Source organism: Nothobranchius furzeri, chromosome 4 (genome assembly GCF_043380555.1).
Source record: "Nothobranchius furzeri strain GRZ-AD chromosome 4, NfurGRZ-RIMD1, whole genome shotgun sequence".
NCBI lineage: Eukaryota > Metazoa > Chordata > Actinopteri > Cyprinodontiformes > Nothobranchiidae > Nothobranchius > Nothobranchius furzeri.
The window spans coordinates 1,772,791-1,796,710 of NC_091744.1; the positions used below are offsets into that span (position 1 = coordinate 1,772,791).

At 41.1% G+C, this 23,920-nt stretch overlaps 6 protein-coding genes across 6 annotated transcripts; 3 read left to right on the top strand and 3 right to left on the bottom strand.

Moving 5' to 3' along the window:
- Nucleotides 1-2: 2 nt before the first annotated feature.
- LOC107391137 (B-cell receptor CD22) lies at nucleotides 3-6,237 on the bottom strand. Its single transcript, XM_070550001.1, has 10 exons — nucleotides 5,657-6,237; nucleotides 4,969-5,334; nucleotides 4,664-4,870; nucleotides 4,042-4,308; nucleotides 3,592-3,852; nucleotides 3,250-3,501; nucleotides 3,079-3,166; nucleotides 2,933-2,993; nucleotides 2,146-2,327; nucleotides 3-2,047 (listed from the first exon to the last, which is right to left on the bottom strand). Exons 1-10 carry the CDS (start codon nucleotides 5,700-5,702, stop codon nucleotides 1,981-1,983), a joined length of 1,797 nt encoding a protein of 598 aa, XP_070406102.1. The 5' UTR covers nucleotides 5,703-6,237; the 3' UTR covers nucleotides 3-1,980.
- Nucleotides 6,238-7,246: 1,009 nt separating this feature from the next.
- On the bottom strand, nucleotides 7,247-11,096 carry LOC139069728 (B-cell receptor CD22-like). The gene is made up of 6 exons (XM_070550614.1): nucleotides 10,977-11,096; nucleotides 9,393-9,609; nucleotides 8,943-9,203; nucleotides 8,598-8,852; nucleotides 8,071-8,158; nucleotides 7,247-7,962 (listed from the first exon to the last, which is right to left on the bottom strand). Exons 1-6 carry the CDS (start codon nucleotides 11,094-11,096, stop codon nucleotides 7,860-7,862), a joined length of 1,044 nt encoding a protein of 347 aa, XP_070406715.1. The 3' UTR covers nucleotides 7,247-7,859.
- Nucleotides 10,822-11,668, top strand: LOC107391822 (histone H4). The gene has a single exon (XM_015969276.3). It carries the CDS (start codon nucleotides 11,095-11,097, stop codon nucleotides 11,404-11,406), a length of 312 nt encoding a protein of 103 aa, XP_015824762.1. The 5' UTR covers nucleotides 10,822-11,094; the 3' UTR covers nucleotides 11,407-11,668.
- A 3,383-nt stretch (nucleotides 11,669-15,051) lies between these two features.
- On the bottom strand, nucleotides 15,052-15,612 carry LOC107391757 (histone H2A-like). The gene has a single exon (XM_015969210.3). It carries the CDS (start codon nucleotides 15,555-15,557, stop codon nucleotides 15,171-15,173), a length of 387 nt encoding a protein of 128 aa, XP_015824696.3. The 5' UTR covers nucleotides 15,558-15,612; the 3' UTR covers nucleotides 15,052-15,170.
- Nucleotides 15,613-15,858: 246 nt separating this feature from the next.
- On the top strand, nucleotides 15,859-16,550 carry LOC107388332 (histone H3). The gene has a single exon (XM_015963801.3). It carries the CDS (start codon nucleotides 15,902-15,904, stop codon nucleotides 16,310-16,312), a length of 411 nt encoding a protein of 136 aa, XP_015819287.2. The 5' UTR covers nucleotides 15,859-15,901; the 3' UTR covers nucleotides 16,313-16,550.
- A 34-nt stretch (nucleotides 16,551-16,584) lies between these two features.
- On the top strand, nucleotides 16,585-18,353 carry LOC107391816 (histone H2B 1/2). Its single transcript, XM_070550002.1, has one exon. It carries the CDS (start codon nucleotides 17,134-17,136, stop codon nucleotides 17,662-17,664), a length of 531 nt encoding a protein of 176 aa, XP_070406103.1. The 5' UTR covers nucleotides 16,585-17,133; the 3' UTR covers nucleotides 17,665-18,353.
- The last annotated feature ends 5,567 nt before the right edge of the window (nucleotides 18,354-23,920 follow it).

Genomic DNA, 23,920 nt, shown 5'->3' on the forward strand with positions numbered 1-23,920 from the left:
GAAATATGGAGATTTTTACATTTTTATAGAACTAAAAGTATCTAATTACAGGAATAACATTTAAAACCACATTAAGGATCCTTTTGCATTGATAATGCTTAAATACATTACTAATGTATGAATCAAATATTTATTATTTACAACCAAAATATGAAATATTATATTAAAATATAATGAGACGATCCAACTGATTTGGTCTCTGATGCCAAACACTTTTTCCTGATTCCATATTTCAAGTCCTGTAGTCTAAATGTTGAACGTCAAATTCAATAAGAAAATATAAATAAATAAAATTACTCCTTTCTTTGCTTTGAATCCAGCATCCACCCCTCATCCCCAAAATAAAATAACAAGAAAAGAGAGTTCATAGATACCATTTTAATCATGTTTCATCAAACGGTGATCTTTCTTCTCAGTTTCGCATCACCCGTCAGTCAGAAGCAGACTACCGGTAATTACATCGGAAAATATTCCTCACTTCCTTCCTCTATTTACTTTCACTTTGAGGCAGATGTCAGACAATAAAAGATACAGGAAACTGTTTTGGGCCTCATAATAACACGCTGTTTCCTTCGGCACAACATAATCTGTTTCACTGACTTAATAAAAACCTCAGGCCAAGTAAGTTCGCACATTTCAGTAGTTCTCTTTTTGTCAGTAGAAATACCTCAAAATGATTATCCACAAAGCCTTTAAACAGGATATTGAATGACTGAAGTAAAAAAAATGTCTCAAAGTTTGCTCAAACTTATCTGCTTTCATGGCGGTGCTGATGGAAGTGAATAAAACGGAGTGATCCATTGTAAGTTAGAAATGTTTACATTATTTTAATGCTAATTTAATCTTCAAACTTATATTTTTGTTATTCTTAAAAAGCCAGGACTCTTGATGGCCTAGTGATATGAGTTTACACTCTTGGCTGTGAGGTTGTGGGTTCAAATCCACAGTTGGGTCACGTGGAGATGAAATTTCACCAGTGTGTGATGATAATCAATGAGACTTGAACCTAACTTTAAAATGTTGAAGGGACAAAGAATGTCTGCACAAACTTAAAGGTGTCCTAGAACTCAAAGCAACATTTAACTCATTCACTGCCAGCGGTTTGCTGATCAGAAAAGCCCTTTGCTGCCAGCGTTTTCACAGTTTTTTAAGAGTCACAGAACATTGTGCGCTAGGATGATGTCCGCGCCAAAACTACTAAAACAAAGAGGCGAATCGCCTCTTACATCAGGAAGAGTCCACACATTTCGAACGTTATCCATTCTTTCATAATTCGTTGTCAAATTGTGATCGGCAGAAACTTTTCCGTTTCGCTCCTCGCTTTTTTTACAGCAGCGGCCCGAAAGGATCTCTTAACACAGGGATCTTCTGCTTCCTGATCACGTGACGTATGACGTACGCAGATGAAGATCAGCTTTAGAGGTGGAGAGTTTGTTCTCACAGTGCGGGGGCTCGTTCCAACACCCACACAGTAAAAAAATGCATCTAAAGTCGTCATTGGCAGTGAACAGTTGGATTTAAAATGACGGCTTTTGTCGTCAATGGCAGTGAATGAAATAACTTGTTGTTGAATCCAGGCAGCGTGGGGTGTCTAATGCAGCTGCACCGCCTCTGACCTGCTTTCTTATGGAAATGAGTGATGTTGTAATGACCACAGAAAAATTGTTTGTTCTGGGAAAAGCTGGTAAAACAAACTTTAAGTTTATCTTAGCCTGAGCTACCGCTAACATCCTTGTACAAGAAAAAAAAAAGATTTTTGGAACACCCACGTTCCAGGATGTACTGGGAACATACAGACTTGAATGAATGCTAGACAAAGCCACAGCTTGAGGTTCAATTTAAAAGAGTGTGGTTGCACACTTCCTTGTCCACACACACACACACACACACACACACACACACACACACACACACACACACACACACACACACACATGCTCTGTAGACCGGTCGCACTGCGATAGAGACCTGACCAGACATTCATCTGAGATTGTGGACCACGCTGTACAGTGCAGATGGATCTGCTGCAGCTTCCTGATCTTGTTTCCTGAAGGGGAAAGACGACGTACACCAAAAGGTTACTGCAATTTTTCTACATTTTAAAATGTTTTAGTACTTTTAATTGAGTAGAAAAAAGCTGTTTACCCAGAGTCAGACCTGTTATTAACTAAATTAACAGTAGAATACTCTGAGATCTCAGTTTCCTCCTCCTTAGGTCGACGGGTTCTGAGTGGTTTGATGTTCATGTAGAGATCATCAGACTCGTTCTTTAAAAAGCGCACACTGGCATAATGAAGATCTTGGTTCTCTGACTGACGGGGTTGATGCTGCAGAAACACATTTAGTTACCAGTTGTATGAAACCTGCTGGTCTCACGCTGGTGGAGTTTTAGTTTTAAATGATAAATGACCCGCATTTGTATAGCGCCTCTCAGAGAAAGGACTCCAAAGTGCTTTACACTACAGTGTATCATTCATCCATTCACACACACATTCACACACTGATGGTGATGAGCTACGATGTAGCCACAGCTGCCCTGGGGCACACTGACAGAGGCGAGGCTGCCGAGCACAGGCGCCACCAGTCCCTCCGACCACCACCAGCAGGCAAGGTAGGTTAAGTGTCTTGCCCAAGAACACAACAGCAGAATTCTCTGTCTGGAGCCGGGATCGAACCTGCAACCTTCTGATTACTGGACAACCCGCTCAACCTGTTGAGCTACTGCTGCCTTTTCAGCTTAATGATTCGTTCATCTGTGATCTTGTGTTTATCTTCTCATCACAAATGTGTTGTTGAATTCAGATGTGCTGTGTAAAGTCAACACACTCCAGTAAGACAGGTGTAGAAAGATTATTTAGAGATATGACTATTTAAGTGAATGGTCAGTAAAGTAAATCTGATTTTTTCATTGCTGTAAACTTTCCTCTTTTACCTGTTTAATGATGTTGGGACTTTCTCCAAGTTCAGGTGATGGCACTGAGGATCTTTTTTTCCTTGTTAGGAAGAACAGCCTCTTTAGTTCCCATAGCGGCTGCTAATGTGGCTGATCATCAGGAATTTAAATGAAGGCAAACTCACCTCATCACTAAGAAGACCAGAAGGACTAAAATGATGAAGAGAACAACCATCGTTCCAGCGATCACCATTGTCCTTGAATTTGAGGAAGCTAACATTAAATTAGAGATTATTTAAAGTTAGGAGTGATTACAACATCTGGTGTATGAACGAGGAACAGAAGTGAAGCCTCACCTGCTACAGTCACACGTTTTGAGGAATTATTGAGTCCCACTCTGTTCTGGACTCTACAGTGATATTCTCCACTGTGTTCAGGTTTTATGTTGCTGATGGTGAAGTTCTGTTCTGATGATAACAACTTATCCTCCTTGTACCAGGTGTAGTTAGCTGCTGGGTTAGCATCACTGCTACAGGTCAGATTTACTGAACTGTCCTCCATGATCTCACCAAGGGGACTCACTGACACCAAGGGAGACTTTGGACGATCTTAAAATGACCAATATAAATAGAGATGAACTCAAATCTACCTGCATGATGTAGACTCTGAAACATGAATGCCAGAAGAAGAAAACTTACAGAGGATGTCCACAAACAGACACGAGGAGTTCCGTTGTCCATACTGATTCTCAGACATACAAATGTAGTGTCCTCTGTCCTCAGAGGTGACAGAGGGGACACGATAATCAGATTTGACTCCAATAGGATGTTTGTTATCCTCCTTGTACCAGGTGTAGTTAGCTGCTGGGTTAGCATCACTGCTACAGGTCAGAGTCACAGGTTCACCCTCTTCTATCAGACCAGAGGAACTCAGAGACACAGAGGGACGTCTTGGAGGATCTGAATGTGTCACAAACATTATAATGATTCTACTGTGGATCACAGAGAGGACACGTAATTTATACACTTTAGTTATATGAACATGCAAATATCTACTGAATGGATGTTGTTTAAAAATTCAAGCATCTCTCCCTCAGTATAAATATTACACCTGACTGTGTTTGATCATCCAATGTTTATTTTACTCACATTTTACATCAATAAACAACCTTGATGTTTGTCTTCCAAGATCATTTTCTGCTTCACACCAATACCATCCAGAGTCAGAGGACTTAATGGAGCTGAAGACATGATGTTGTTCTGAACTGAGATGTTTATAGTTTTGGTCTCCATCCTTCTCGTACCAGGTGTATTTAGCTGCTGGGTTAGCATCGCTGCTACAGGTCAGAGTCACTGATCTGTCCTCCATGATCTCACCAGAGGGATTTGTGGAAACAGAGGGAACAGCTGGAGCATCTGGAGAAAACATGAACATAGTTTAAATGTCAGATGAAGATGTGATTACATTAGATCGTGTTTGTTAACTACTTTTATCTAGACTCTATATTTTATAACTGAACTAAAAACATGTACTATTAATAAAATGTCTATTTTCAATGATTATTAATTTAAAAATGCAACCAAAAACGAAAACAAATTTATCTGAAACTAGATGTTTTAAATCTTTTGTAAACAACTATGGTACATTGAAAATGTGAAAAGAAAAAAACAAATACCGGGTAAATAAAATGCAACAATCTAGTTCCAGATTTTTCCATTTTAAAAAAATCATCAAACTTCCTTCTGTCGTCAATCTCAGATGTTAACTTACACACTGGAGGAGATGGGAACTGCTCTAATCCTTCTATGGCACACTGATATCTGCCTGCAGGACTGATCTGATACCAGAGGTATTTTGTGGTTGACCTCCCAAGTTTCTGTCCATTCTTGTACCAGCAGTAAGAAACACGAGCAGGTAGCTGACAGTCACTGTGACATGTCAGATATGTTTTGGCAGAATACACGTTAACCTTCAGACCTGTGTGAGAGCACAAGACTTTAATACAGGATGAACCACACACACACACACACACATGCACACGCGCACGCACACACACACACACAATAGTAGTTTACCTGTAACAGACAAGGTGACTCCAGGTACACCAGTAAAACTCCCACTTTGTTGGTTTGTTATAAATCTGAACTTGAACTCATTTGAGTCACTTTTTGTCACATTAGTGATTAAAAGATGACAGACTTTGTTTCCACACTTTTCATAACTCACACGACCTGAATAGTCGGGATCATCTCTCAGATCCACAGGTTCACCTTCTTCAGTTGTTTTTGTAAACCAGAAATAATTGTTAACTGTAGTTTTAACCCAGCTTCCAGTTACATATTTTGGGTATGAGAAATGGCTGATGATCTTCACTGCTGATCCTTCTAAGGTGCAGATCTGAGGAGGGTTGTAAGTCACCGACCAGTCAGTCTGACATATAACTGGAAAACAGAACAGCAGAAAAATATTATTTGTAAAACTGAGCTAAACAATTTTCTTTTTCTAAAGTAACCAACAGCTTAAGTCATTAAACCGTCTCATTTCTGGTTCAGACAGAATGAACTCATCAGTAAACGATTAAATAGTTTCTCCTCTAAAAGCTCAGGCTATGATTCACTGTGATTAAAGTGGTTTAGAAACAAACAGACGGCAGAAATCTGCTCTGATAAACGGTAAAATCATGTTTAGCTGAAACTAGACTGAACATGTTTCTTTCCTGCTTCATCAGAAACAAAGAAGCAGACAGCAGCAGATGTACGTCACCTGTTGCAGTCAGAAGGACCAGAACTCCACTGGCTGCTCTTCTCATCTTCTAGTCAATGAACCACAAAGATGTGCAGAAAAACCATCAATAGCTATGAACTCTTTGTCTTCAGAGCAGATAGAAGTCGTCCTTGACAAAGTGTAGAACTAAGGAAGAAGTTGTCAAAAGAAAACACCCAGTTTCCTTCCTCTTTTAATTATTTGCATGAAGTTGATCAGCATCACAGCTAAATTGACCACATTTTAAAACTCCAACAGATGAACAGAGCCACTGATATCCTGTTCTTCATCAAGTTTGGTTTTCAGTCGTCACGTCTGTATTTAAAGAGCTTTACAAAATGAAACTAAACAAAGAGAGCTAGTGACACCTCGTGGTACAAACTAAATATCCCTCACTAGTCCCAAATGCTTCTGTTCTGCAGCCAGAGTTTGGTTTGTTCCGGTCACAAGGAGGAACGTCCAGATGGAGAACCCAAATAGAGAAACAAGGCAGAACACCTCAGAACAACCAACACAAGAACTTTATGTACAAACATGCTTCGAGTAGCTTCTGAAAAAACGCTTATAAGACTTAACTTTCTTCAAGATGTTTCACTTCTCATCTGATGATCTTGTGTTCTATTTTCTGTCTGTGTTTCTTTTCTTAAATCAGCATCGTTCAAAGTCTAAAAATAAAATAAAACTCGTGACACAAACTGCAAACATCTGATTTCCTCCTACTTGAGGTCACTGACACAGAGACCAGAAACAGCAACGGGAGATAAATTCAAAATAGGAGCTTTATTAATAAAAGCACTTGAATAAAGACAGATTACATAAATCAATGTGAAGCTTCAAGATGATTTAATAAGGATCTTATAGACACAAAGATATATAATAGAATATAACTCAAGTTGGAGGGGAAGCTCTGAGAAAAATCAAAGAAAATTAAAAAAAGAAATTTTAGATTATTACAATACAAGTGGCTGTTTAGAACCTATATCACACCAGTGAAGCTTCATTATTTCAACCCTAATATCCCTGACGATTGTAATAAACGTGGAAAAGAAAAAGGGACACTTTACCATTGTATGTGGCAATGTGAAGAACTTCAAATCTTTTGGAAACAAATCTGTACAATTATTTCAGATTTAATTAAATGTAAGATGCCCCTTGACTGTAAACTTTGTATCCTGCACATCTATCCAGACAGCTTTGTATGTAACAAAAAGAATAAGAAACTGATTGAATTCTCCTTGTTACAAGCTAAATACGTTATTGCCTTGAAATGGAAGGCCACAGAAAGGCCAGGAGTGAAACAATGGATCAATTCTGGCGCTTGAGAAACTAACAAATATGGCCAGAGGAAAACTCGAGGACTTCAAGGACATCTGGCTGCCCTTTTTGCATCTTCCAGACGCCTTTGACTTTGAAGAAGCGGAGTGAAGTGGGGGGTGGGAGGGAGGGCATTCTTGGGGTGGGTAGGTGTTGGGGGGGGGGGGGGGGGGGTTTGATTTATTTTGTTCTGTTTTAATCTGAAAATCATAATAAACATATTTGGGGAAAAAAAAGAAAAATGTTATGAAGAAAACATGTTTATAAAAACAGATTATGAGAAAATTACATGAAAATATTCAAATCAACAACATTCTTTTAAATCAAACTCATAAAACAACACAATCCTTCTGATTTAGTAACAACAACGTTCTGATGAATAACTTTAAAATGATCATTATGAGTTCTTGTTTTTATTTTTGTCAACAGACGACCACAGATGTCTCATTTTTCTCATCTGTACATTTTCTGTTCAGCGTTTTTCTACAAAAAGGAAACTGAATAATTTGGATTTCACGTCGGGTCTTCCTGCTTGTTTGTTTCATCTTTGTGAGATGAAGTAAGGCTCTCAAAAGTCTCGGGTTCAAATCCCATCTGTTGCATTCTGGTTCTCATTATCAGCACGCAGGTCAGGCTGATGGTAACATTAGAAAAATGTGAAGGTTTAGTTAAATGTTAACGATGCTTTCATAAATGTGTAAGACTCAATAACATCGGCAGAAGTGGAACTTTTCACTCTGTTGTTCTTTTACATTTGAACTGAAGACAAAAATCTTCATTTGAAACCAAAGTTTGCTAGCCTAGTGAACTAGACCAAATTCTTGCTTTGCAAAGAATAATATGTAATAATACATTTATTTAGTCTGGCTTGCCAGGCTAAAAGTTTGCTTCAGTGAAACACCGCAGGGTGTGTTTCATCACTAGAAGCTCTCGCCTCCAGCATCTCCTTAGGTTCCTTTGAGTCGGGTTTGAAGCCGATTGTTTTCTTCTTCCTGGTTTAAAGTTAAGGTTTCCGGGGATTAAAATTACAAACATGACAGCTAAAAATCTGAGAAAGTTCAAAAAACAAGGATCTAACTGGTGGACTTTGGTGGTTTTACCTCATCCAAAGGTTGAAGACAAGCAGAAGAACTGGCAGCAGAGCAACTAGGATCATTTTGGCGATGTTCATCGTCTGCAGTGGTAGCCCTAAAACATTAAAGAAACGAATCGTTTTAACACCAGATGTGTTTATTTACCATTAAATGTTTTAAACTACATTTACAGAATCACAAGGACGAAATTTCAGGGGATTTTTACAAAACTAACAAATGTGACCCAATTTGAATTATTATAAATAGCATGAGGAGCTCTGATTTGAGTTAAAACAGCTTTTCTAATAAAGTTTTGGGTCATATTATCATTTTTTAACCCCTCATCTAAACACTGAATCTGTGTTGGAGACATCGACTGACCTTCCTAATAAAATCCAGTCACTTAAAGGTCATGCCAAATGGTGTTTCCATGGAGATCAGACTTTGTTCCAGTAACATGAGCTTTACTCTGACATGATCCTGTCCATGTTGAAGTATCATAACCTGTGATGGGATTCTGAATAGAGGAACTGTTGGTGTTTGTTGTTACTTACCTCCACAAACGGTCAGCTGGATGGTGGAGTGATGACTTCCAATCCTGTTCTGGACTCTACAGTGATATTCTCCACCGTGTTCAGGTTTTATGTTGCTGATGGTGAAGTTCTGTTCTGATGATAACAACTTATCCTCCTTGTACCAGGTGTAGTTAGCTGCTGGGTTAGCATCACTGCTACAGGTCAGAGTCACTGAACTGTCCTCCAAGATCTCAGCAGGGGGACTCACCGACACCAAGGGAGACTTTGGACCATCTTTAAACAAACAATATAAATAGAGATGAACTCAAATCTAGCTGCATGATGTAGACTCTGAAACATGAATGCCAGAAGAAGAAAACTTACAGAAGATGTCCACAAACAGAGACGAGGAGTTCTGTTGTCCATACTGATTCTCAGACATACAAATGTAGTGTCCTCTGTCCTCAGAGGTGACAGAGGGGACACGATATTCAGATTTGACTCCAATAGGATGTTTGTTATCCTCCTTGTACCAGGTGTAGTTAGCTGCTGGGTTAGCATCACTGCTACAGGTCAGAGTCACAGGTTCACCCTCTTCTATCAGACCAGAGGGACTCAGAGACACAGAGGGACGTCTTGGAGGATCTGAATGTGTCACAAACATTATAATGATTCTACTGTGGATCACAGAGAGGACACGTAATTTATACACTTTAGTTATATGAACATGCAAATATCTACTGAATGGATGTTGTTTAAAAATTCAAGCATCTCTCCCTCAGTATAAATATTACACCTGATTGTGTTTGATCATCCAATGTTTATTTTACTCACATTTTACATCAATAAACAACCTTGATGTTTGTCTTCCAAGATCATTTTCTGCTTCACACCAATACCATCCAGAGTCAGAGGACTTAATGGAGCTGAAGACATGATGTTGTTCTGAACTGAGATGTTTATAGTTTTGGTCTCCATCCTTCTCATACCAGGTGTATTTAGCTGCTGGGTTAGCATCACTGCTACAGGTCAGAGTCACTGATCTGTCCTCCTAAATTTTGATTTAATAATTAAAACAAAGGGACACAGTTTAAGACTGAGCTGTTACAGGGCAGAATAGTCATTCAAAGGCTAATGAATACATGAAGGGTTTCAATTTTGATTTAAAAGTTAGAGTTGGGGCAAATTTGAGTTCATAAGGAAGCTGATTCCATCTGTGAGCAGCATTGTAGCTAAACACAGCTTCACCATGTTTGGTTCTGACCCGGGGTTCTACCAGCTGACTGTTTTCTAAGGATCTTAGAGCCCTGCTGGGCGTGTATATACAGGAAGGAGATCCAACATGTATTTTGGCCATTTTGGCCCCATGCCATTGAGTGATTTATAAACTAGTAGAAGCACTTTGAAATCAATTCTGTAGTTTACTGGTAACCAGTGTAGAGATTTAAGAACAGGAGTGATGTGTTCGGTTCTCTTGGTTCTTGTTAAGACTCTAGCAGCATCATTCTGAATAAGCTGCAGTTGCTTCACAGCTTTTTGGGGAAGACCAGACAAAAGACCATTGCAGTTGTCCAGCCTGCTGGAGATGAACGCCTGAATAAGTTTCTCTTGGTCTGGTCTGGACATGTTGAAGATGAAGATGATAAAACCAGCTCAGGTTTCTTATGCAGCCCCACTAACATGCTTGACCAAGCAGTAAAACATGTCCCCCCATTCAACCAACAAAAAAAAATACAGAAATATAATTTTACTTACTGATAAAAAGAAGTGAAAGCTGCTTGAATTATCTGTTAACAGTCAATTCCCACAGCTTGCTCTCTGTGTCCAAATGATTCCATGATTAACATCCAAACACAAACATACACACAGAGGACACAACCAAAGTTCAGAGAGTCAAAATAACCGAACATTTATTGACGTGAGGCCGAGGCCTTGGCTCTTTCCCCAGAGCTTGCGCTGAAGTCACGTGGCTCAGATGCTCATTAATTATTCAGAATTTTAAGCATTTAATTACACTTAAACAGAAGAGTTACAAAAAAACTCACCCCCCGTCAGAGTTGTCATGAATGTAAACTAGATCTAGTACATCTAATATGTTTATTTCAACCAGGCTGTAAACATGTTTATTGCTGTGAATTTGGCATGTTTAACATTGAAGTCAATGAGGATTTGCCCACTTCTGGTGCCAGCCTCTAGCGGAGAGTGGAATTGCAATTTTTGTCACTTCCGTGACGGCTTCAAAAACGAGTAGGACCTGAACTAACGACCAAAATGGCCCCTTGGACTGAACTTATAGAGCATCTGAGAACCGGACTGTGTTTGCAGGGATGTGAACTTTATCATTTCTTAAATTTCTCTAAAGTAAACCGTCATTGGTAAGTTACAACATTAAAAATGTGTTCACAATCCTGTACAAACCACTTGATGGCGCCCGAGTAGAAATCTGGAGCTGCCTTTGTTCTCTAACACGTCCTCTAGTGTGACATAAAAGCCCTCCACCACTGCAAAATAACCATTGAACTCATCTCTCATCAACATGTCTGGAAGAGGCAAGGGAGGTAAAGGACTCGGAAAAGGAGGCGCAAAGCGTCACCGAAAGGTTCTCCGTGATAACATCCAGGGTATTACCAAGCCCGCCATCCGGCGTCTGGCTCGCCGTGGTGGAGTCAAACGTATCTCCGGTCTGATCTACGAGGAGACTCGCGGAGTGCTCAAGGTGTTCCTGGAGAACGTTATCCGTGACGCAGTCACCTACACCGAGCATGCCAAGAGGAAGACCGTGACCGCCATGGATGTGGTTTATGCTCTGAAGAGGCAGGGACGTACCCTGTACGGATTCGGAGGTTAAATACGACTTCCTTTCAATCACCAAAGGCTCTTTTCAGGGCCACCCAATCATTACTAATGAGCAAAATATTTCTTCTCGTACAATCAAAGTGTTAACGAAGCGTTATTGAAGGCTTGTGACTTAATTTTACACTGACCTTATGCATGTCGGGGGGTCGCACTTCTGGCTATTTTCACAACATTTGTGATAATTCTTCATAGGTAAATTATGCAACATAATGTTATGCCCGTGATTTTTTTATCTTTCCTTCTAAAAACAAAGATACAGTAAAAACATTCTTGTTCACTCTTTTGCAGCAAGCTTATTTATAATTTTAGAAATTTATGTAAAAAGATGTAATCTCACTCAGTTAAACCATCTTTTGTTTGAGGTACTTTAAACCTCATAATGGACAAGAAGTTCTGTGGATTTGGAAATATTTGCTCTTGACTGTCTAAGGAAAACAGAATATTTCAGGAGAACATAATTTCCCACAACATCCGTTTCACATGGATCACGGAACGCATCGCTCGATGTAACGAGCTGGCTGCCGCTACCAGCTTATACGGATATAGAACGACCACTGGCTGATCGTTAAGTGCGAATGAAGGAGTGTTCGTGAGCCGGGGACATGCTGGAGATCAAGTAAAAATGCTGACTTATCCACCAGCTAATCAGTGTTGGGCAAGTTACTTCAAAACTGTAATGCATTATTTATTACTTGTTACCCTCATTTTAAAGTAATTCATTCCATTACAATATTAATGATTTTAAAATGTAAGGCATTACACTACTTTTGCATTACTTTAAGTTACTTTCACCAGTACAACTTCAATATGAATCTGGTCATGTGACGCTCAGTGAGCTCATGACATATATGTGGAAGGTGATGTGGTGTCTGAGCTAGGATTGCTGTTAAAAACAGTCAGATATAATAACAGTGCTTTAAAATGATTGTTTATTAAATAAAAGCAACAACAATCTGTACTCTCAGCACGCTGCCATCTTATATTAACTGATCAGGGAGTGAGGTGGTGGGGGCTCCAAGCCTATTTGCCTTGGTCCCCAAATGCCTTGATACGGCCCTGGATGTGGGACTGACTTCTGGGGTGATCTGATTCTATCACATGTATAAATATTAAATGCTTATATATTATTGCTTTTCACTGGTAAAAATGTGTATTGGGCATAAATCTACCTACTTTTTTCTTTTCTTCTTGATTTTATTTGAATAATTTCCTGCCCTTTCTCTCTCTAACCTTCCTGCATGCTGCATGTTTTCTCCGTCTTCCAGAAAAAACTGTTTCCTAGACTTCCTACTTTCTAACTGTCAGCCAAAGGGATCTTCACATGCGCGACGCTCCAGCAGTAATGAGTTGAAATCACCGGGGCACAGATTATGAACTCAGCTGAGGCAAAGCACGTCAGAAAAGCACAAAATACCAGAGAATATGCGCTGATATGAACGATCGCAAGTGAATTATTTTGTTTTAGTGGAGCGATTTTGTGAATGTTGCAGCGGCCGCGTGCAGCTGCAGCTGAGCCGTTACCGCTGCGTCCTCTCTGCCCGCAAAGCTGAGTCCATAAATGACGCAATATATGCAGATCTTTCTTCGGGTTTCCCGCAATTTGAATTTTTAAGGAACACATCTTGATTCTGGGTTTAAAAATGCATTGTAATTACCGCGTTACTGACAATTGTACCGAGTAAATATTACCATTTTCTTTCCCTGTAATGCCTTACATTACCACATTACAGCAAAAAGCAATGCATTACAGTAATTAATTACTTTTGTACCGCATTACTCTCAACACTGCAGCTAATCGTGGCTCACAGCTGGCGTGGTGGAGATGGGCATCACGAGCTACCGAGCAACTAGTTAGCCATGGCTAGAGCCGGGGAGATGCTATGTGTAAACACCCACGGATTACCAGCAAAAGAGTCTAAAGGCAACGTTTGAGAAGAAGCCCTCTGTGTCGGAGCGTCTCTAACGCGTGGAGAACTACATCGCCATTAGTAAAGTGTTGTGGAGATAATGTAAATAACACTGATTTAGCTATTAGCTAGCGCTGGAGCGTGTTGAGCGAGACGGCAGGCTGCAGGAAGAGAATAGCCTGACTAAATAAATGTATTATTTAGTCTGGCAATTAGGGCTGGGCGATATGGCAAAAATAGAATATCACAATTTTTCCAATATTTTATCACGATTTCGATTTTATCACATTTTATCACAGCAGAGCTGTGAATCGTGATAAAACGGTCTCTCAAAAATGACAGACCGTCAGATGTGTAGATCGTAAAACGGTCTAAAATCGTCATATCGCCCAGCCCTACTGGCAACGCTCCATTGATGGCTCTCTGTTGTGGGGCGGGTTCTATTGTTGTCTTTCAAATGATCTCCGCATTCCACTGGACAATGAATGTGACATACTCTTGTTTCACTCTGTTGCATCGTCCCACCCACCAGGCATATAGAGTGCCCTGATTGGCCCACAAAGCTGATAAAGCTCTGTGATTTGTTCACTAAGCAGATAGAGCACTATGATTGGCCCACCATTATGGACCAATCACAGCTCTTTATGTGTTTGAAACCCCTCTAGAGAGCTGTGATTGGCCAGCCAGAGTCTGGGTAGGAGCTGCGGAGGTTCCAATGGAGCGTGCCTAGACACTTTGCAAAGCAAGAATTTGGTCTAGTTCACTAGGCTAGGAAGAGAAGAGACTTGAGTAGGACTTTGGAACGGACACATTGGGACCGGGTTGAGACACTAATCGGAGACTAGCGTCCAGATAATAGCGGGCGGGGGTCTGAAAATATGCGGCTTCCTTGTGTTGGACATGATGAGGAACTGACAAATCGTATGTGCCTTTTGATTTAATTGTTTCTTGTTAAAATTAACAAGTACAGCAACGTGTTGCTATTCTTTTCTATTTGTTAGTTGAATTGGCAGACTCCATGCTTCCAGGGTGCACTGCTGCCCTCTGCTGGTTTTTTCAGGTTACAGTCATAGTCCAAACATGAAGCTCGTTTGTCCCTAAACAGCTACTGTATTTTAAGATGGTTGATGACCATGGAGCCTCGACCACAGTTTAAAACATAACATTTCAAGTTGAGAGGATTATTTAGAATTGATGTTGGTGAGAAATATTAGTGAAAAAGGACAAGTTTGTGAACTGGAAACACAGGATTTGATAGTAAACAGGTAAAAATATCACACACTGTGCCTTTAAATCTAAATCAGAATGATACATCTAAATGCTAAGTGTAAATGTCAAATCTAAATGCAAGTCTAAATCTAAATGTTAATTATGAACCTAAATTTAGATGCTTGTGTGTTTGTTAAATCTAAATGTTAAATATAAATCTAAATGTAAAAGTTAAATTTAAATGTTAAATATAAAGCTAAATATAAATCTTAATGTTAAATTTAAATGGTAAATATAAATCTGTTAGATCTAAATGTTAAATCTAAAGCCCCGAGCTAAACATTTCTGCTATTTGCACATTTGCCATATATGGAATGTTATGATTTAACATCCTGATTTAGGCCCAATCTCAATACTCAGGCCTCATCACATAATTAGATTGTCTCATGTAATTCATAAACTTCAAAAGGCAGTGATAACATTCCAGCATAATCTTATAGTATTGTCTGAATTAAATGCAAGCTTGGAGTTATATTTGTTGGAAATCAGCTACTACAAAAGATTTTAGCTCTATAGGAAGAGTGTGTGGCTCTTAAAAGAGCCGTTGTGGGGCTGGTAGCAGCGGTGAGAGGCAGCAGCTTTACTTGGTCTTAGCGGGCTTCTCAGTCTTCTTGGGCAGCAGCACAGCCTGGATGTTGGGCAGCACACCACCCTGAGCGATGGTGACTCCACCCAGCAGCTTGTTGAGCTCCTCGTCGTTGCGGACGGCCAGCTGCAGGTGACGGGGGATGATACGAGTCTTCTTGTTATCACGAGCAGCGTTTCCAGCCAGCTCCAGGATCTCAGCAGTCAGATACTCCAGCACTGCAGCCAAGTAGACCGGGGCGCCGGCACCGACACGCTGAGCATAGTTGCCTTTACGCAGCAGCCTGTGAACACGACCTACTGGGAACTGGAGCCCGGCACGGGAGGAGCGGGTCTTGGCCTTAGCTCTGGCCTTGCCTCCGGTTTTACCACGCCCACTCATTGTTATAGTTAGTTTATCGAGGAGAAGTACGAGAAAGAATGTCTATCTGAAGCCAAAAACCTCCTTATATGTCCGCACAGCGGAGAGAAAGTGGCGGCAGCCAATCGTGATAGCTGGAGCGGAGGGGGAGAGTCTGAGCGGCTTTTTCAACACAGCGTGTCTCCAATAAGCAGCCAGCATTCAGGCGGGGAGCCGCTGCTCTGGGCGGGGCTGAGCTGCAGGAGGAGACGGTCACCAATCAGGAGCTGAAGCCGTGAAGCAGCGCCACCGTCCCGCTGTTTAAGAGCAGCGACTCTCGGCTGTTTCAACTTATCTTTTTCTCCGCTCCAGAGAAACTATTTAGCATGGCTAGAACCAAGCAGACCGCTCGTAAATCCACCGGTGGCAAAGCCCCCAGAAAGCAGCTGGCCACCAAGGCAGCTAGGAAGAGCGCTCCCGCCACCGGAGGCGTTAAGAAGCCTCACCGTTACAGGCCCGGCACCGTGGCTCTCAGAGAGATCCGTCGTTACCAGAAATCCACTGAGCTGCTCATCCGCAAGCTGCCCTTCCAGCGCCTAGTCCGAGAAATCGCTCAGGACTTCAAGACCGACTTGCGCTTCCAGAGCTCGGCTGTCATGGCTCTGCAGGAGGCCAGCGAGGCTTATCTGGTGGGGCTCTTCGAGGACACCAACCTGTGCGCCATCCACGCAAAGAGGGTCACCATCATGCCTAAAGACATCCAGCTGGCCCGCCGCATCCGCGGAGAGCGAGCATAAAGTCCCACGGCTTACCAAGACACAAAGGCTCTTTTAAGAGCCACCGACCACTTCATTACAGAGCTTTATTCTTCAGTTAATATATGGGCGTTAAGTCATACTGTTATACGCTGTCTCTAGAATACAGTTGATAAAACTTACACTTCTAGCTTTGGAGTAATTGTAGGAAACTCAACATATGGTGAATTTTCATTACAGCAAATTGTACGAAAGAATAAATGTAAAGTATAAATATTTATAGATGTGATCCATTCTTTTACAGTTATCACGTTTTAGAATAATGTAAGACTAAGCTGCTAAACATGCGATTTTTTTGTGTTGGGGGATTTACAGAGCAAACTACATTTTACAGATTACTTATCTTTTGCACAGTACTTACTGACATTGAGTGGAACTGTTTGCTACATCCTCAAATTCAACGCTTTTTCATTTATGTAACTTATCATTGGTTTCACAGAAATATTTTGTTGCATATTAAATTAAAACTACTGCGATAGGCCATTTATATAGCTGAAAACTTGAAAGAACCACAAAATTAAGATAGTTCAGTTGTTTTCAGCTTGTATCCCACATCAGACAATGTCTGTATAAAATCTAAAAGGGTTAATGTCAAGCAAAGTAGCTGCACTTCTGTTGAAAATAAACTTAATTTAGTTATTTGGCTTTTTAAGAATGACTAGAAAGGCTGAAACAAATCCCACCCACAGATGAATTCAACCAATCACAGGCGGGAGATGGAGCAGTGAAATTAGTTTCTAGCTTGTATAAAGCTCTTTCCCGTAGCCCTAGCAGTTACAGTTGTCTGATTAGTCGGTTACAAGATGCCTGAACCTGCTAAGTCTGCCCCCAAGAAGGGTTCCAAGAAAGCGGTGACTAAAACCGCCGGGAAAGGAGGAAAGAAAAGAAAGAGGACTAGGAAGGAGAGCTACGCCATCTACGTTTACAAGGTGCTGAAGCAGGTGCACCCCGACACCGGGATCTCCTCCAAGGCCATGAGCATCATGAACTCGTTCGTGAACGACATATTTGAGCGCATCGCTTCTGAGGCTTCTCGTTTGGCCCACTACAACAAGCGCTCCACCATCACCTCCAGGGAGATCCAGACCGCTGTCCGCCTCCTTCTGCCCGGTGAGCTGGCCAAGCACGCTGTGTCTGAGGGCACCAAAGCTGTCACAAGTACACCAGCTCTAAGTAAACTCCTTCACAAACCCAAAGGCTCTTTTAAGAGCCACCCACATATTTTAGTGAGAAGTTATCCTATTGCTGAATTTTCTACCTCATACCCATCGTGCATATCACAAGCAGGCTTGAAGCACACCTCACCTCCAGCACTGCAACCTCACCAGGGTTAAAAAAAATCTGATGTTGCATTTCTAAATAAAATGAGCTTTAATGACCACCTTCAGTATTCGATGGTTCATTACTGATATTGTCTGATTCTGCAACTCCTCTTTTGACTTAAAATACACGTCCTCACTCAAGCTAATAAAGATCTGATGTGGCATTTCAAAATAAATGTGCAATCAAATTTGGCTATAAGGACAATTTTCCCCATATTCAATGGTTTATTTCTCAAAAACTGATTCTGCAACATCATTCCACTTCAGTATTACAGTATACATTGAGTACTACATCCTCACCGGCTTTCATAAAGATCTGATGTGGCATTTCAAAAAGTGCAATCAACGTTGTCAATGACAATTTTCACCACATTCAATGGTTTTTTCTCAATGTTTGATTCCGCAACATCACTCCACTTTTGTCCTAAAGTACACATCGAGTACATCCTCCCTGACTTTCATAAATATCTGATGTGGCATTTCAAAATAAAGTGCAATCAAATTCGACTATAAAGACTTTTCACCGACAGGCGGATTGGTTCGGCGTCTGCAGTGATGCGGACGCTGAGCCGATCTGTCGTGGGGAAGAGGGAGCTGAGCCAGAAAGCCAGGCTCTCGATTTACCGGTCGATCTACGTCCCAATCCTCACCTATGGTCATGAGCTTTGGGTAATGACCGAAAGAACGAGATCGCGGATACAAGCGGCCGAAATGAGTTTCCTCCGTAGGGTGGCCGGGCTCAGCCTTAGAGATAGGGTGAGGAGCTCGGACATTCGGGAGGGACTCGGAGTAGAACCGCTGCTCCTCCGGATCGAAAGGAGCCAGTTGAGGTGGTTTGGGCATCTGGTCAGGATGCCTCCTGGACGCCTCCCCGGGGAGGTGTTTCGGGCATGTCCTGCCGGCAGAAGGCCCCCGGGTCGACCCAGGACACGTTGGAGAGGTTACATCTCCAATCTGGTCCGGGAACGCCTTGGGGTCCTGCCGGAGGAGCTGGTGGACAAGGCCGGGGAGAGGACGGCCTGGAGCTCCCTAGTTGGGATGCTGCCCCCGCGACCCGGACCCGGATAAGCGGAGGAAGACGAGACGACGAGACTTTTCACCATATTAAATGTTTTTTTTCTCAATAACTGTCTGATTCCGCAACATAATTCTATGGCAGTATTGCAGTACACATCGAGTACTACATTATCCCCGACTTTCATAAAGATTGGATGTGGCATTTCAAAAGAAAGTGCAATCAAATATCAATAATTACAATTTTCACTATATTTAAAGGTTAATTTCTCAAAAAATGTCCGATTCTGCAACATCACACCACTTTTGTCTTAAAGTACACATCAAGTGATCACATCTTCAACAGAGTTCATAAAGATCTGATGTGGCATTTTAAAACAAAGTTCAATCAAAGCTGTCAATAATGACAATATTCACTACGTTCAATGCTTAATTTTTGTGTTATACAAGACATACGCCACAGAACCAGACAAGTAAGAAAACGGGAGTTTCCCCCCGAAGAGGGAACAAAAGACCCCAGATGATCTTCTACATAAACACATGAGCCAAGGTGTGAGGGTGGGTGTGGGTCTTATTCAGCCAGAGTTTCGGGTGAGCTCATTGTGAAGCCTGGCCCCACCCTATCATGTGAATTCCTGAGGTCAGAAGGCCCAGGATATGCGTGGGCATTGAGGCATCTGGGAAGGGATCTCAAAACTGGATTATAGATGGGGGGGGGGGGGGGGGGGGAAACTCCCACTGGGTTTGAATCTGGGACTCTCCACCATTTGACCTTAGAACTGAAGAAGCCTCTCGGATGAGAGGTGAAACGTCTTCAAGCAACTCAAAGAAGTCCAGACACTTTTCTTTCAAAGCTCCTTAGACTACAATGACCTGGATGACTGAGAACCTTCACAGACATGTATGTATAATAGAAATAAAAATATATTAGAATTAGTGTAACTCACTGTGATCCAAACAATAAATCAGCCATAGCTGATTAGCAATCATGAAATGAGGTCTGGGAGTTTTAAGTTTCATTCTTTTATTACTTTTTTCTTAGATCTGTTAAAAAGTCACTATGGCAGCTTGTGTGTCTTCAACATATGCTACACAAAGCAGCAAGTGTAAGTACCAAGTATCTGTCTTGATCACTTCATGTATGGTTTTGTACTTTAAACAGCTAGGCCAAACCTGGTATTTTTTTTCTCCATAGACATTTGGATCATTGGAGACAGCTACGTGAGGCGTGGTGCCCAGAGAGCTGCAGAGACCCTCTGAGACAACCTTGGCCTCCTTGACATCTGTGTCTCCTGGTTCGGTTGGGGCAGACTGAGGTGAAAAGACCTTCTCCCTTTCTTTTTCCACTCCATGCGAGGAAGAGCAGCTCCAGGTGTCCTCATCATTCACGGTGGTGGCAATGACATGGGGGTGGTCAGCAGTGTGAAGCTGGTCAACAAGGTGAAGGAGGACCTGCACCGGCTTCACCTTCTACACTCTCATATGATGATCATCATGTCATCCATCACCCAAAGGTGTAACTGGAGGGCAGGTGTAAAACCTGCTAAAATTGAGAATGCAAGGAGGTTTGTCAACAGTGTTATGGCTACACTTACTGTATTTCTGGCTTAAATGATGCCATTGTTGTGCATCCTCACATCAGACATGACAGTCCAGAGACATTTTTGTCAGACAAAGTTCATTTCACAAATAGGGGAAATTATATTTTTCTAACTAATATTGCCGATTGGCTTAATGGCCAGCTCCAAAAGCAGTGAAAGACTTCCAGGTGGGAGTCTCGCTCTTTTGAATTTGGCCTTTAGAACAGGTTTATTTTCAGTCAAACTGGATAAACATATCCCTGACTGTTATAGCTAATGTGTTGTTGATATAATTTATCTATAGCCATAACACTTTTGACAGCTCTGTTCTTCCTTCACAACCCAATGTCCCACTCACTCTGCAGCTCTCTGGGCTCCTTTTATTATTTAAGATTTTTTAAATGTACCGACACTTTGTGTCCTGTTATTTTTATAAAATCTAATGTAAAAAATAAATGTTTTTGCTCAATTACTGGAATCTCTTTGGTTAAGACAAAAAAGGAGGGAAGAATCATATATGTCAAGTTATTTCTACAACAGGCCCATTTTAAGTCCAACAGTTTCTTAGCAGCCAATAGAAATGTGTTATTTACTAACTTTACTTGGTTTAAAAATCTTACTTAAATAAACCTTAGAGGCTGCCGTATTGCAAAACCCAATCATACTTGTTATGTAAATATTAGCTTTGTAGATATTTGCACATATTTTTTACAGATATATATTTGTGTGCAAAAAAAACCATAAACTTAAATAATTTGTCATTCTTTATTGAAAAACAACAAAATACAGGTACAGAAAGTGTGAGAAAACGATAATGTGAAAGTATTGCTCTATTATTTATCTTTAAATAGAAAAACTCTAAAAATGTCCTGTACAGCAACATGACAGAAGAATGGTGGTCTGTCTGTCAGGATGAGCTGAACAGATTTGCTCTATCACGAGGAGCCATTTGTGTACGAGTTTATGTTATTGTAATAGTGGTTTGGGTTATGTATCACCACATTAGCATGTAAATGCTGAACCAATCTGGAATAAAGAGGGTTGATAGAGGACAAACAAGTAAATAAGAGAGAAACATAAAAACAACTAGGAAACCAACATAAAAAGCAGCAACCAGCTGCTGCACCTGTAAAGAAACATTTCCAAGAATCATCAAGAAAACGTGGGATGAACACCTATAAACATGTAAACCATGAACAACAAGCATGTGTTCGTGCGTTTGCTGGGATGTGAAGTGTGAGACCTCCAAGGAACAGCACTCTGGAACCGCCCCAAGCACCAGGAAACCAGCAGCCACCACAGAGCACAGAACCAACTCAGACTACCTCCCAGACAGCCAAGCTCCTTGCTACAGTGACTCAGCAAGGTCACATCCAGAACCGGGCTGACACAGGTCATGGGCCACAGGAATCACACAGCAATTCCACCTGAAACAGAATCATTAAAATTAGAATCAAATGGTAAATGGTAAATGGCCTGTATTTGATATAACGCCTTCTAGAGTCCTGGAACCCCCCAAGGCGCTTTTCAACACAACCAGTCATTCACCCATTCACACACACATTCACACACTGGTGGGGATGAGCTACAATGTAGCCACAGCTGCCCTGGGGCGCACTGACAGAGGTGAGGCTGCCGAGCACTGGCGCCACCAGTCCCTCCGACCACCACCAGCAGGCAACGTGGGTTAAGTGTCTTGCCCAAGGACACAATGACAGCGACAGACTGAGCGGGGCTCGAACCCGCAACCTTCCGATTACGGGGCGAGCACTTAACTCCTGTGCCACCGTCGCCCAAATACAACTGTTGTTCAATATGACATAACTGTCATGATTATGAGACAGACTAAACAGACTTTTAGCCAAACTGAAAAAATGTTGCCAGAAAAAATATTTGTGCTGCTGTCATTGAAAAGATATAAATAAAAGTTTCTAAAGGTTATCCTAGGTCAAACCCCCTTTCAAACAAAAGTGTTTACCTGCAGTCACACACCTGGCATGAATGAGTGAGGTATCTGCATGGTAATTCAAATTGAATTTGAATGAAGGCAACTGGAGTTCTTTGGTTTCCTGAATATAGGAGGGTCGATCTTATTGTAGTTGTCTATTGTTGTTTGGCAAGCAGAAACTGTCACCTGCAAAACACCTCCTCCCCACCTCCTCATGGTTCGTTTGCATCGTTATCCTCTGTTGTGTGGGAGTCGTTGTGTAGATGCAGAAAGGTGTGATGTCGTGTTACTTTCTTGTAAATATGTATATAGTGTTTCTTTTTTGTTCATGCATGAGTTACAGTTATTACATTTATTTTTCATATTATTGCTGTATTATTATTATTATTATGTTGCAGTAGGTACCTAAGTTAAGTTGCCCCCCCCCCCCCCCCCTCTTCAAATCTAACAAAACTGGTGTCAAACATTTGTGCTGCAATATAATAATAATATATCAATAATATGAAAATAAAATGTAATAACCATAACTGTGATGCTGGAACGAAGAAGAAAACTATATACATATTTACAAGAATGTTTTCTTCTAGTTACACAGCAATGTAACATCTGTATATTATACAGCTAATGCTTCAATTTTTTCTATCTTAACCAAAATACGAAGTAATGTGTTTGTTCCCTGGAGTCCGTGGTGAAGTGATGACTCTCAAAGTGTTCACTGCACAAGCGGGAGTGTGAATTGGGAGTCCAGCACTCTCTTCTTTGGTTTCTTACCCAAAGGGTCAAGCCTCTCTGGATCACCTGGAGACAAACTTAATACAAAGAACTACTTAAGCATATGGGTTTAAAATACTTAATAGCTTATCATGGTCTGTAGTAAAAAGTCTAAAATTAGGATAAAAAGTAATACAAAATGCATACTTTATAAAAGCAATATAAAACGAACCACTTGAATCTACCGCCTTATTGGATAGGATATGAACCTTTTACTAATTAATTTTATTAACTAATTTCCATTTTATTAAACTGCACTAGTTCCCATGAGAACAGGGCACCTGGTCGTGGCTCTTTGTGGACAAATTAGTTATTTAGTCGCTCCCCACCACCACTATTTTACAAATATGCAAAAAATAAAAAAACTAGCGAGTTTATCTGATGGCATACAGACTTCTGGAGACTAACATTAAGCACTATCAACCAACTCACCGAGCTGCAGTATTTCTGTGGTCAGGTCTCTCTCAGAGTCCGCTCCACAAGCGGTCAGCCGACACAGCAGCCAGGCACCGAAGCGGTCAGAGATGCGCCGGGCTGACCACTGGGGAGAACCGGGTGGAAGAATGGAACACATAAGTGTCCCTCCGAGAGCTCCGACATATTTCAACCCATTTTTATGTTAAATGCACTAGGTTTTGGTTCAGACCAAGCTTAATGCGGGTGAAAAATTGAAGCAATCCCGGAAGTTAAATAAATTGCAGTTCCACCCTCATCCGCTGGGGGCTGGTGTCAGAAGCGAGCAAATCCTCATTGACTCCCTAAAAATACCAATTTTACAGCAGAAATAAACATGTTTACAACCTGGTTCCAAAACATGTTGTTTTTTTGTTTTGTTTAAATGATCTAGATAACACTCATGACAACTCTGAGGGGGGTGAATTTTTTTCTCACTCTTCTGCTTAAGTGTATTAAAAGCCTAAAAGTCTGTATAATTAATTAGCATCAGACCCACGTG

Excerpts from the sequence above, each read along its gene's own strand:
- LOC107391137 (XM_070550001.1), bottom strand. The coding sequence starts at position 5,702 with ATGAGAAGAGCAGCCAGTGGAGTTCTGGTCCTTCTGACTGCAACAG. Across the intron at positions 4,871-4,968 it reads AGTCACCTTGTCTGTTACAG|GTCTGAAGGTTAACGTGTAT; the intron begins GTAAACTACTAT and ends GCTCTCACACAG. Across the intron at positions 3,853-4,041 it reads GTTGTTTATTGATGTAAAAT|ATCCTCCAAGACGTCCCTCT; the intron begins GTGAGTAAAATA and ends TGACACATTCAG.
- LOC107391822 (XM_015969276.3), top strand. The coding sequence starts at position 11,095 with ATGTCTGGAAGAGGCAAGGGAGGTAAAGGACTCGGAAAAGGAGGCGCA.
- LOC139069728 (XM_070550614.1), bottom strand. The coding sequence starts at position 11,096 with ATGTTGATGAGAGATGAGTTCAATGGTTATTTTGCAGTGGTGGAGGGC. Across the intron at positions 9,610-10,976 it reads TACTCGGGCGCCATCAAGTG|GAGGACAGATCAGTGACTCT; the intron begins GTTTGTACAGGA and ends ATCAAAATTTAG. Across the intron at positions 8,159-8,597 it reads CCAGCTGACCGTTTGTGGAG|GGCTACCACTGCAGACGATG; the intron begins GTAAGTAACAAC and ends TTAATGTTTTAG.
- LOC107391757 (XM_015969210.3), bottom strand. The coding sequence starts at position 15,557 with ATGAGTGGGCGTGGTAAAACCGGAGGCAAGGCCAGAGCTAAGGCCAAG.
- LOC107388332 (XM_015963801.3), top strand. The coding sequence starts at position 15,902 with ATGGCTAGAACCAAGCAGACCGCTCGTAAATCCACCGGTGGCAAAGCC.
- LOC107391816 (XM_070550002.1), top strand. The coding sequence starts at position 17,134 with ATGCCTGAACCTGCTAAGTCTGCCCCCAAGAAGGGTTCCAAGAAAGCG.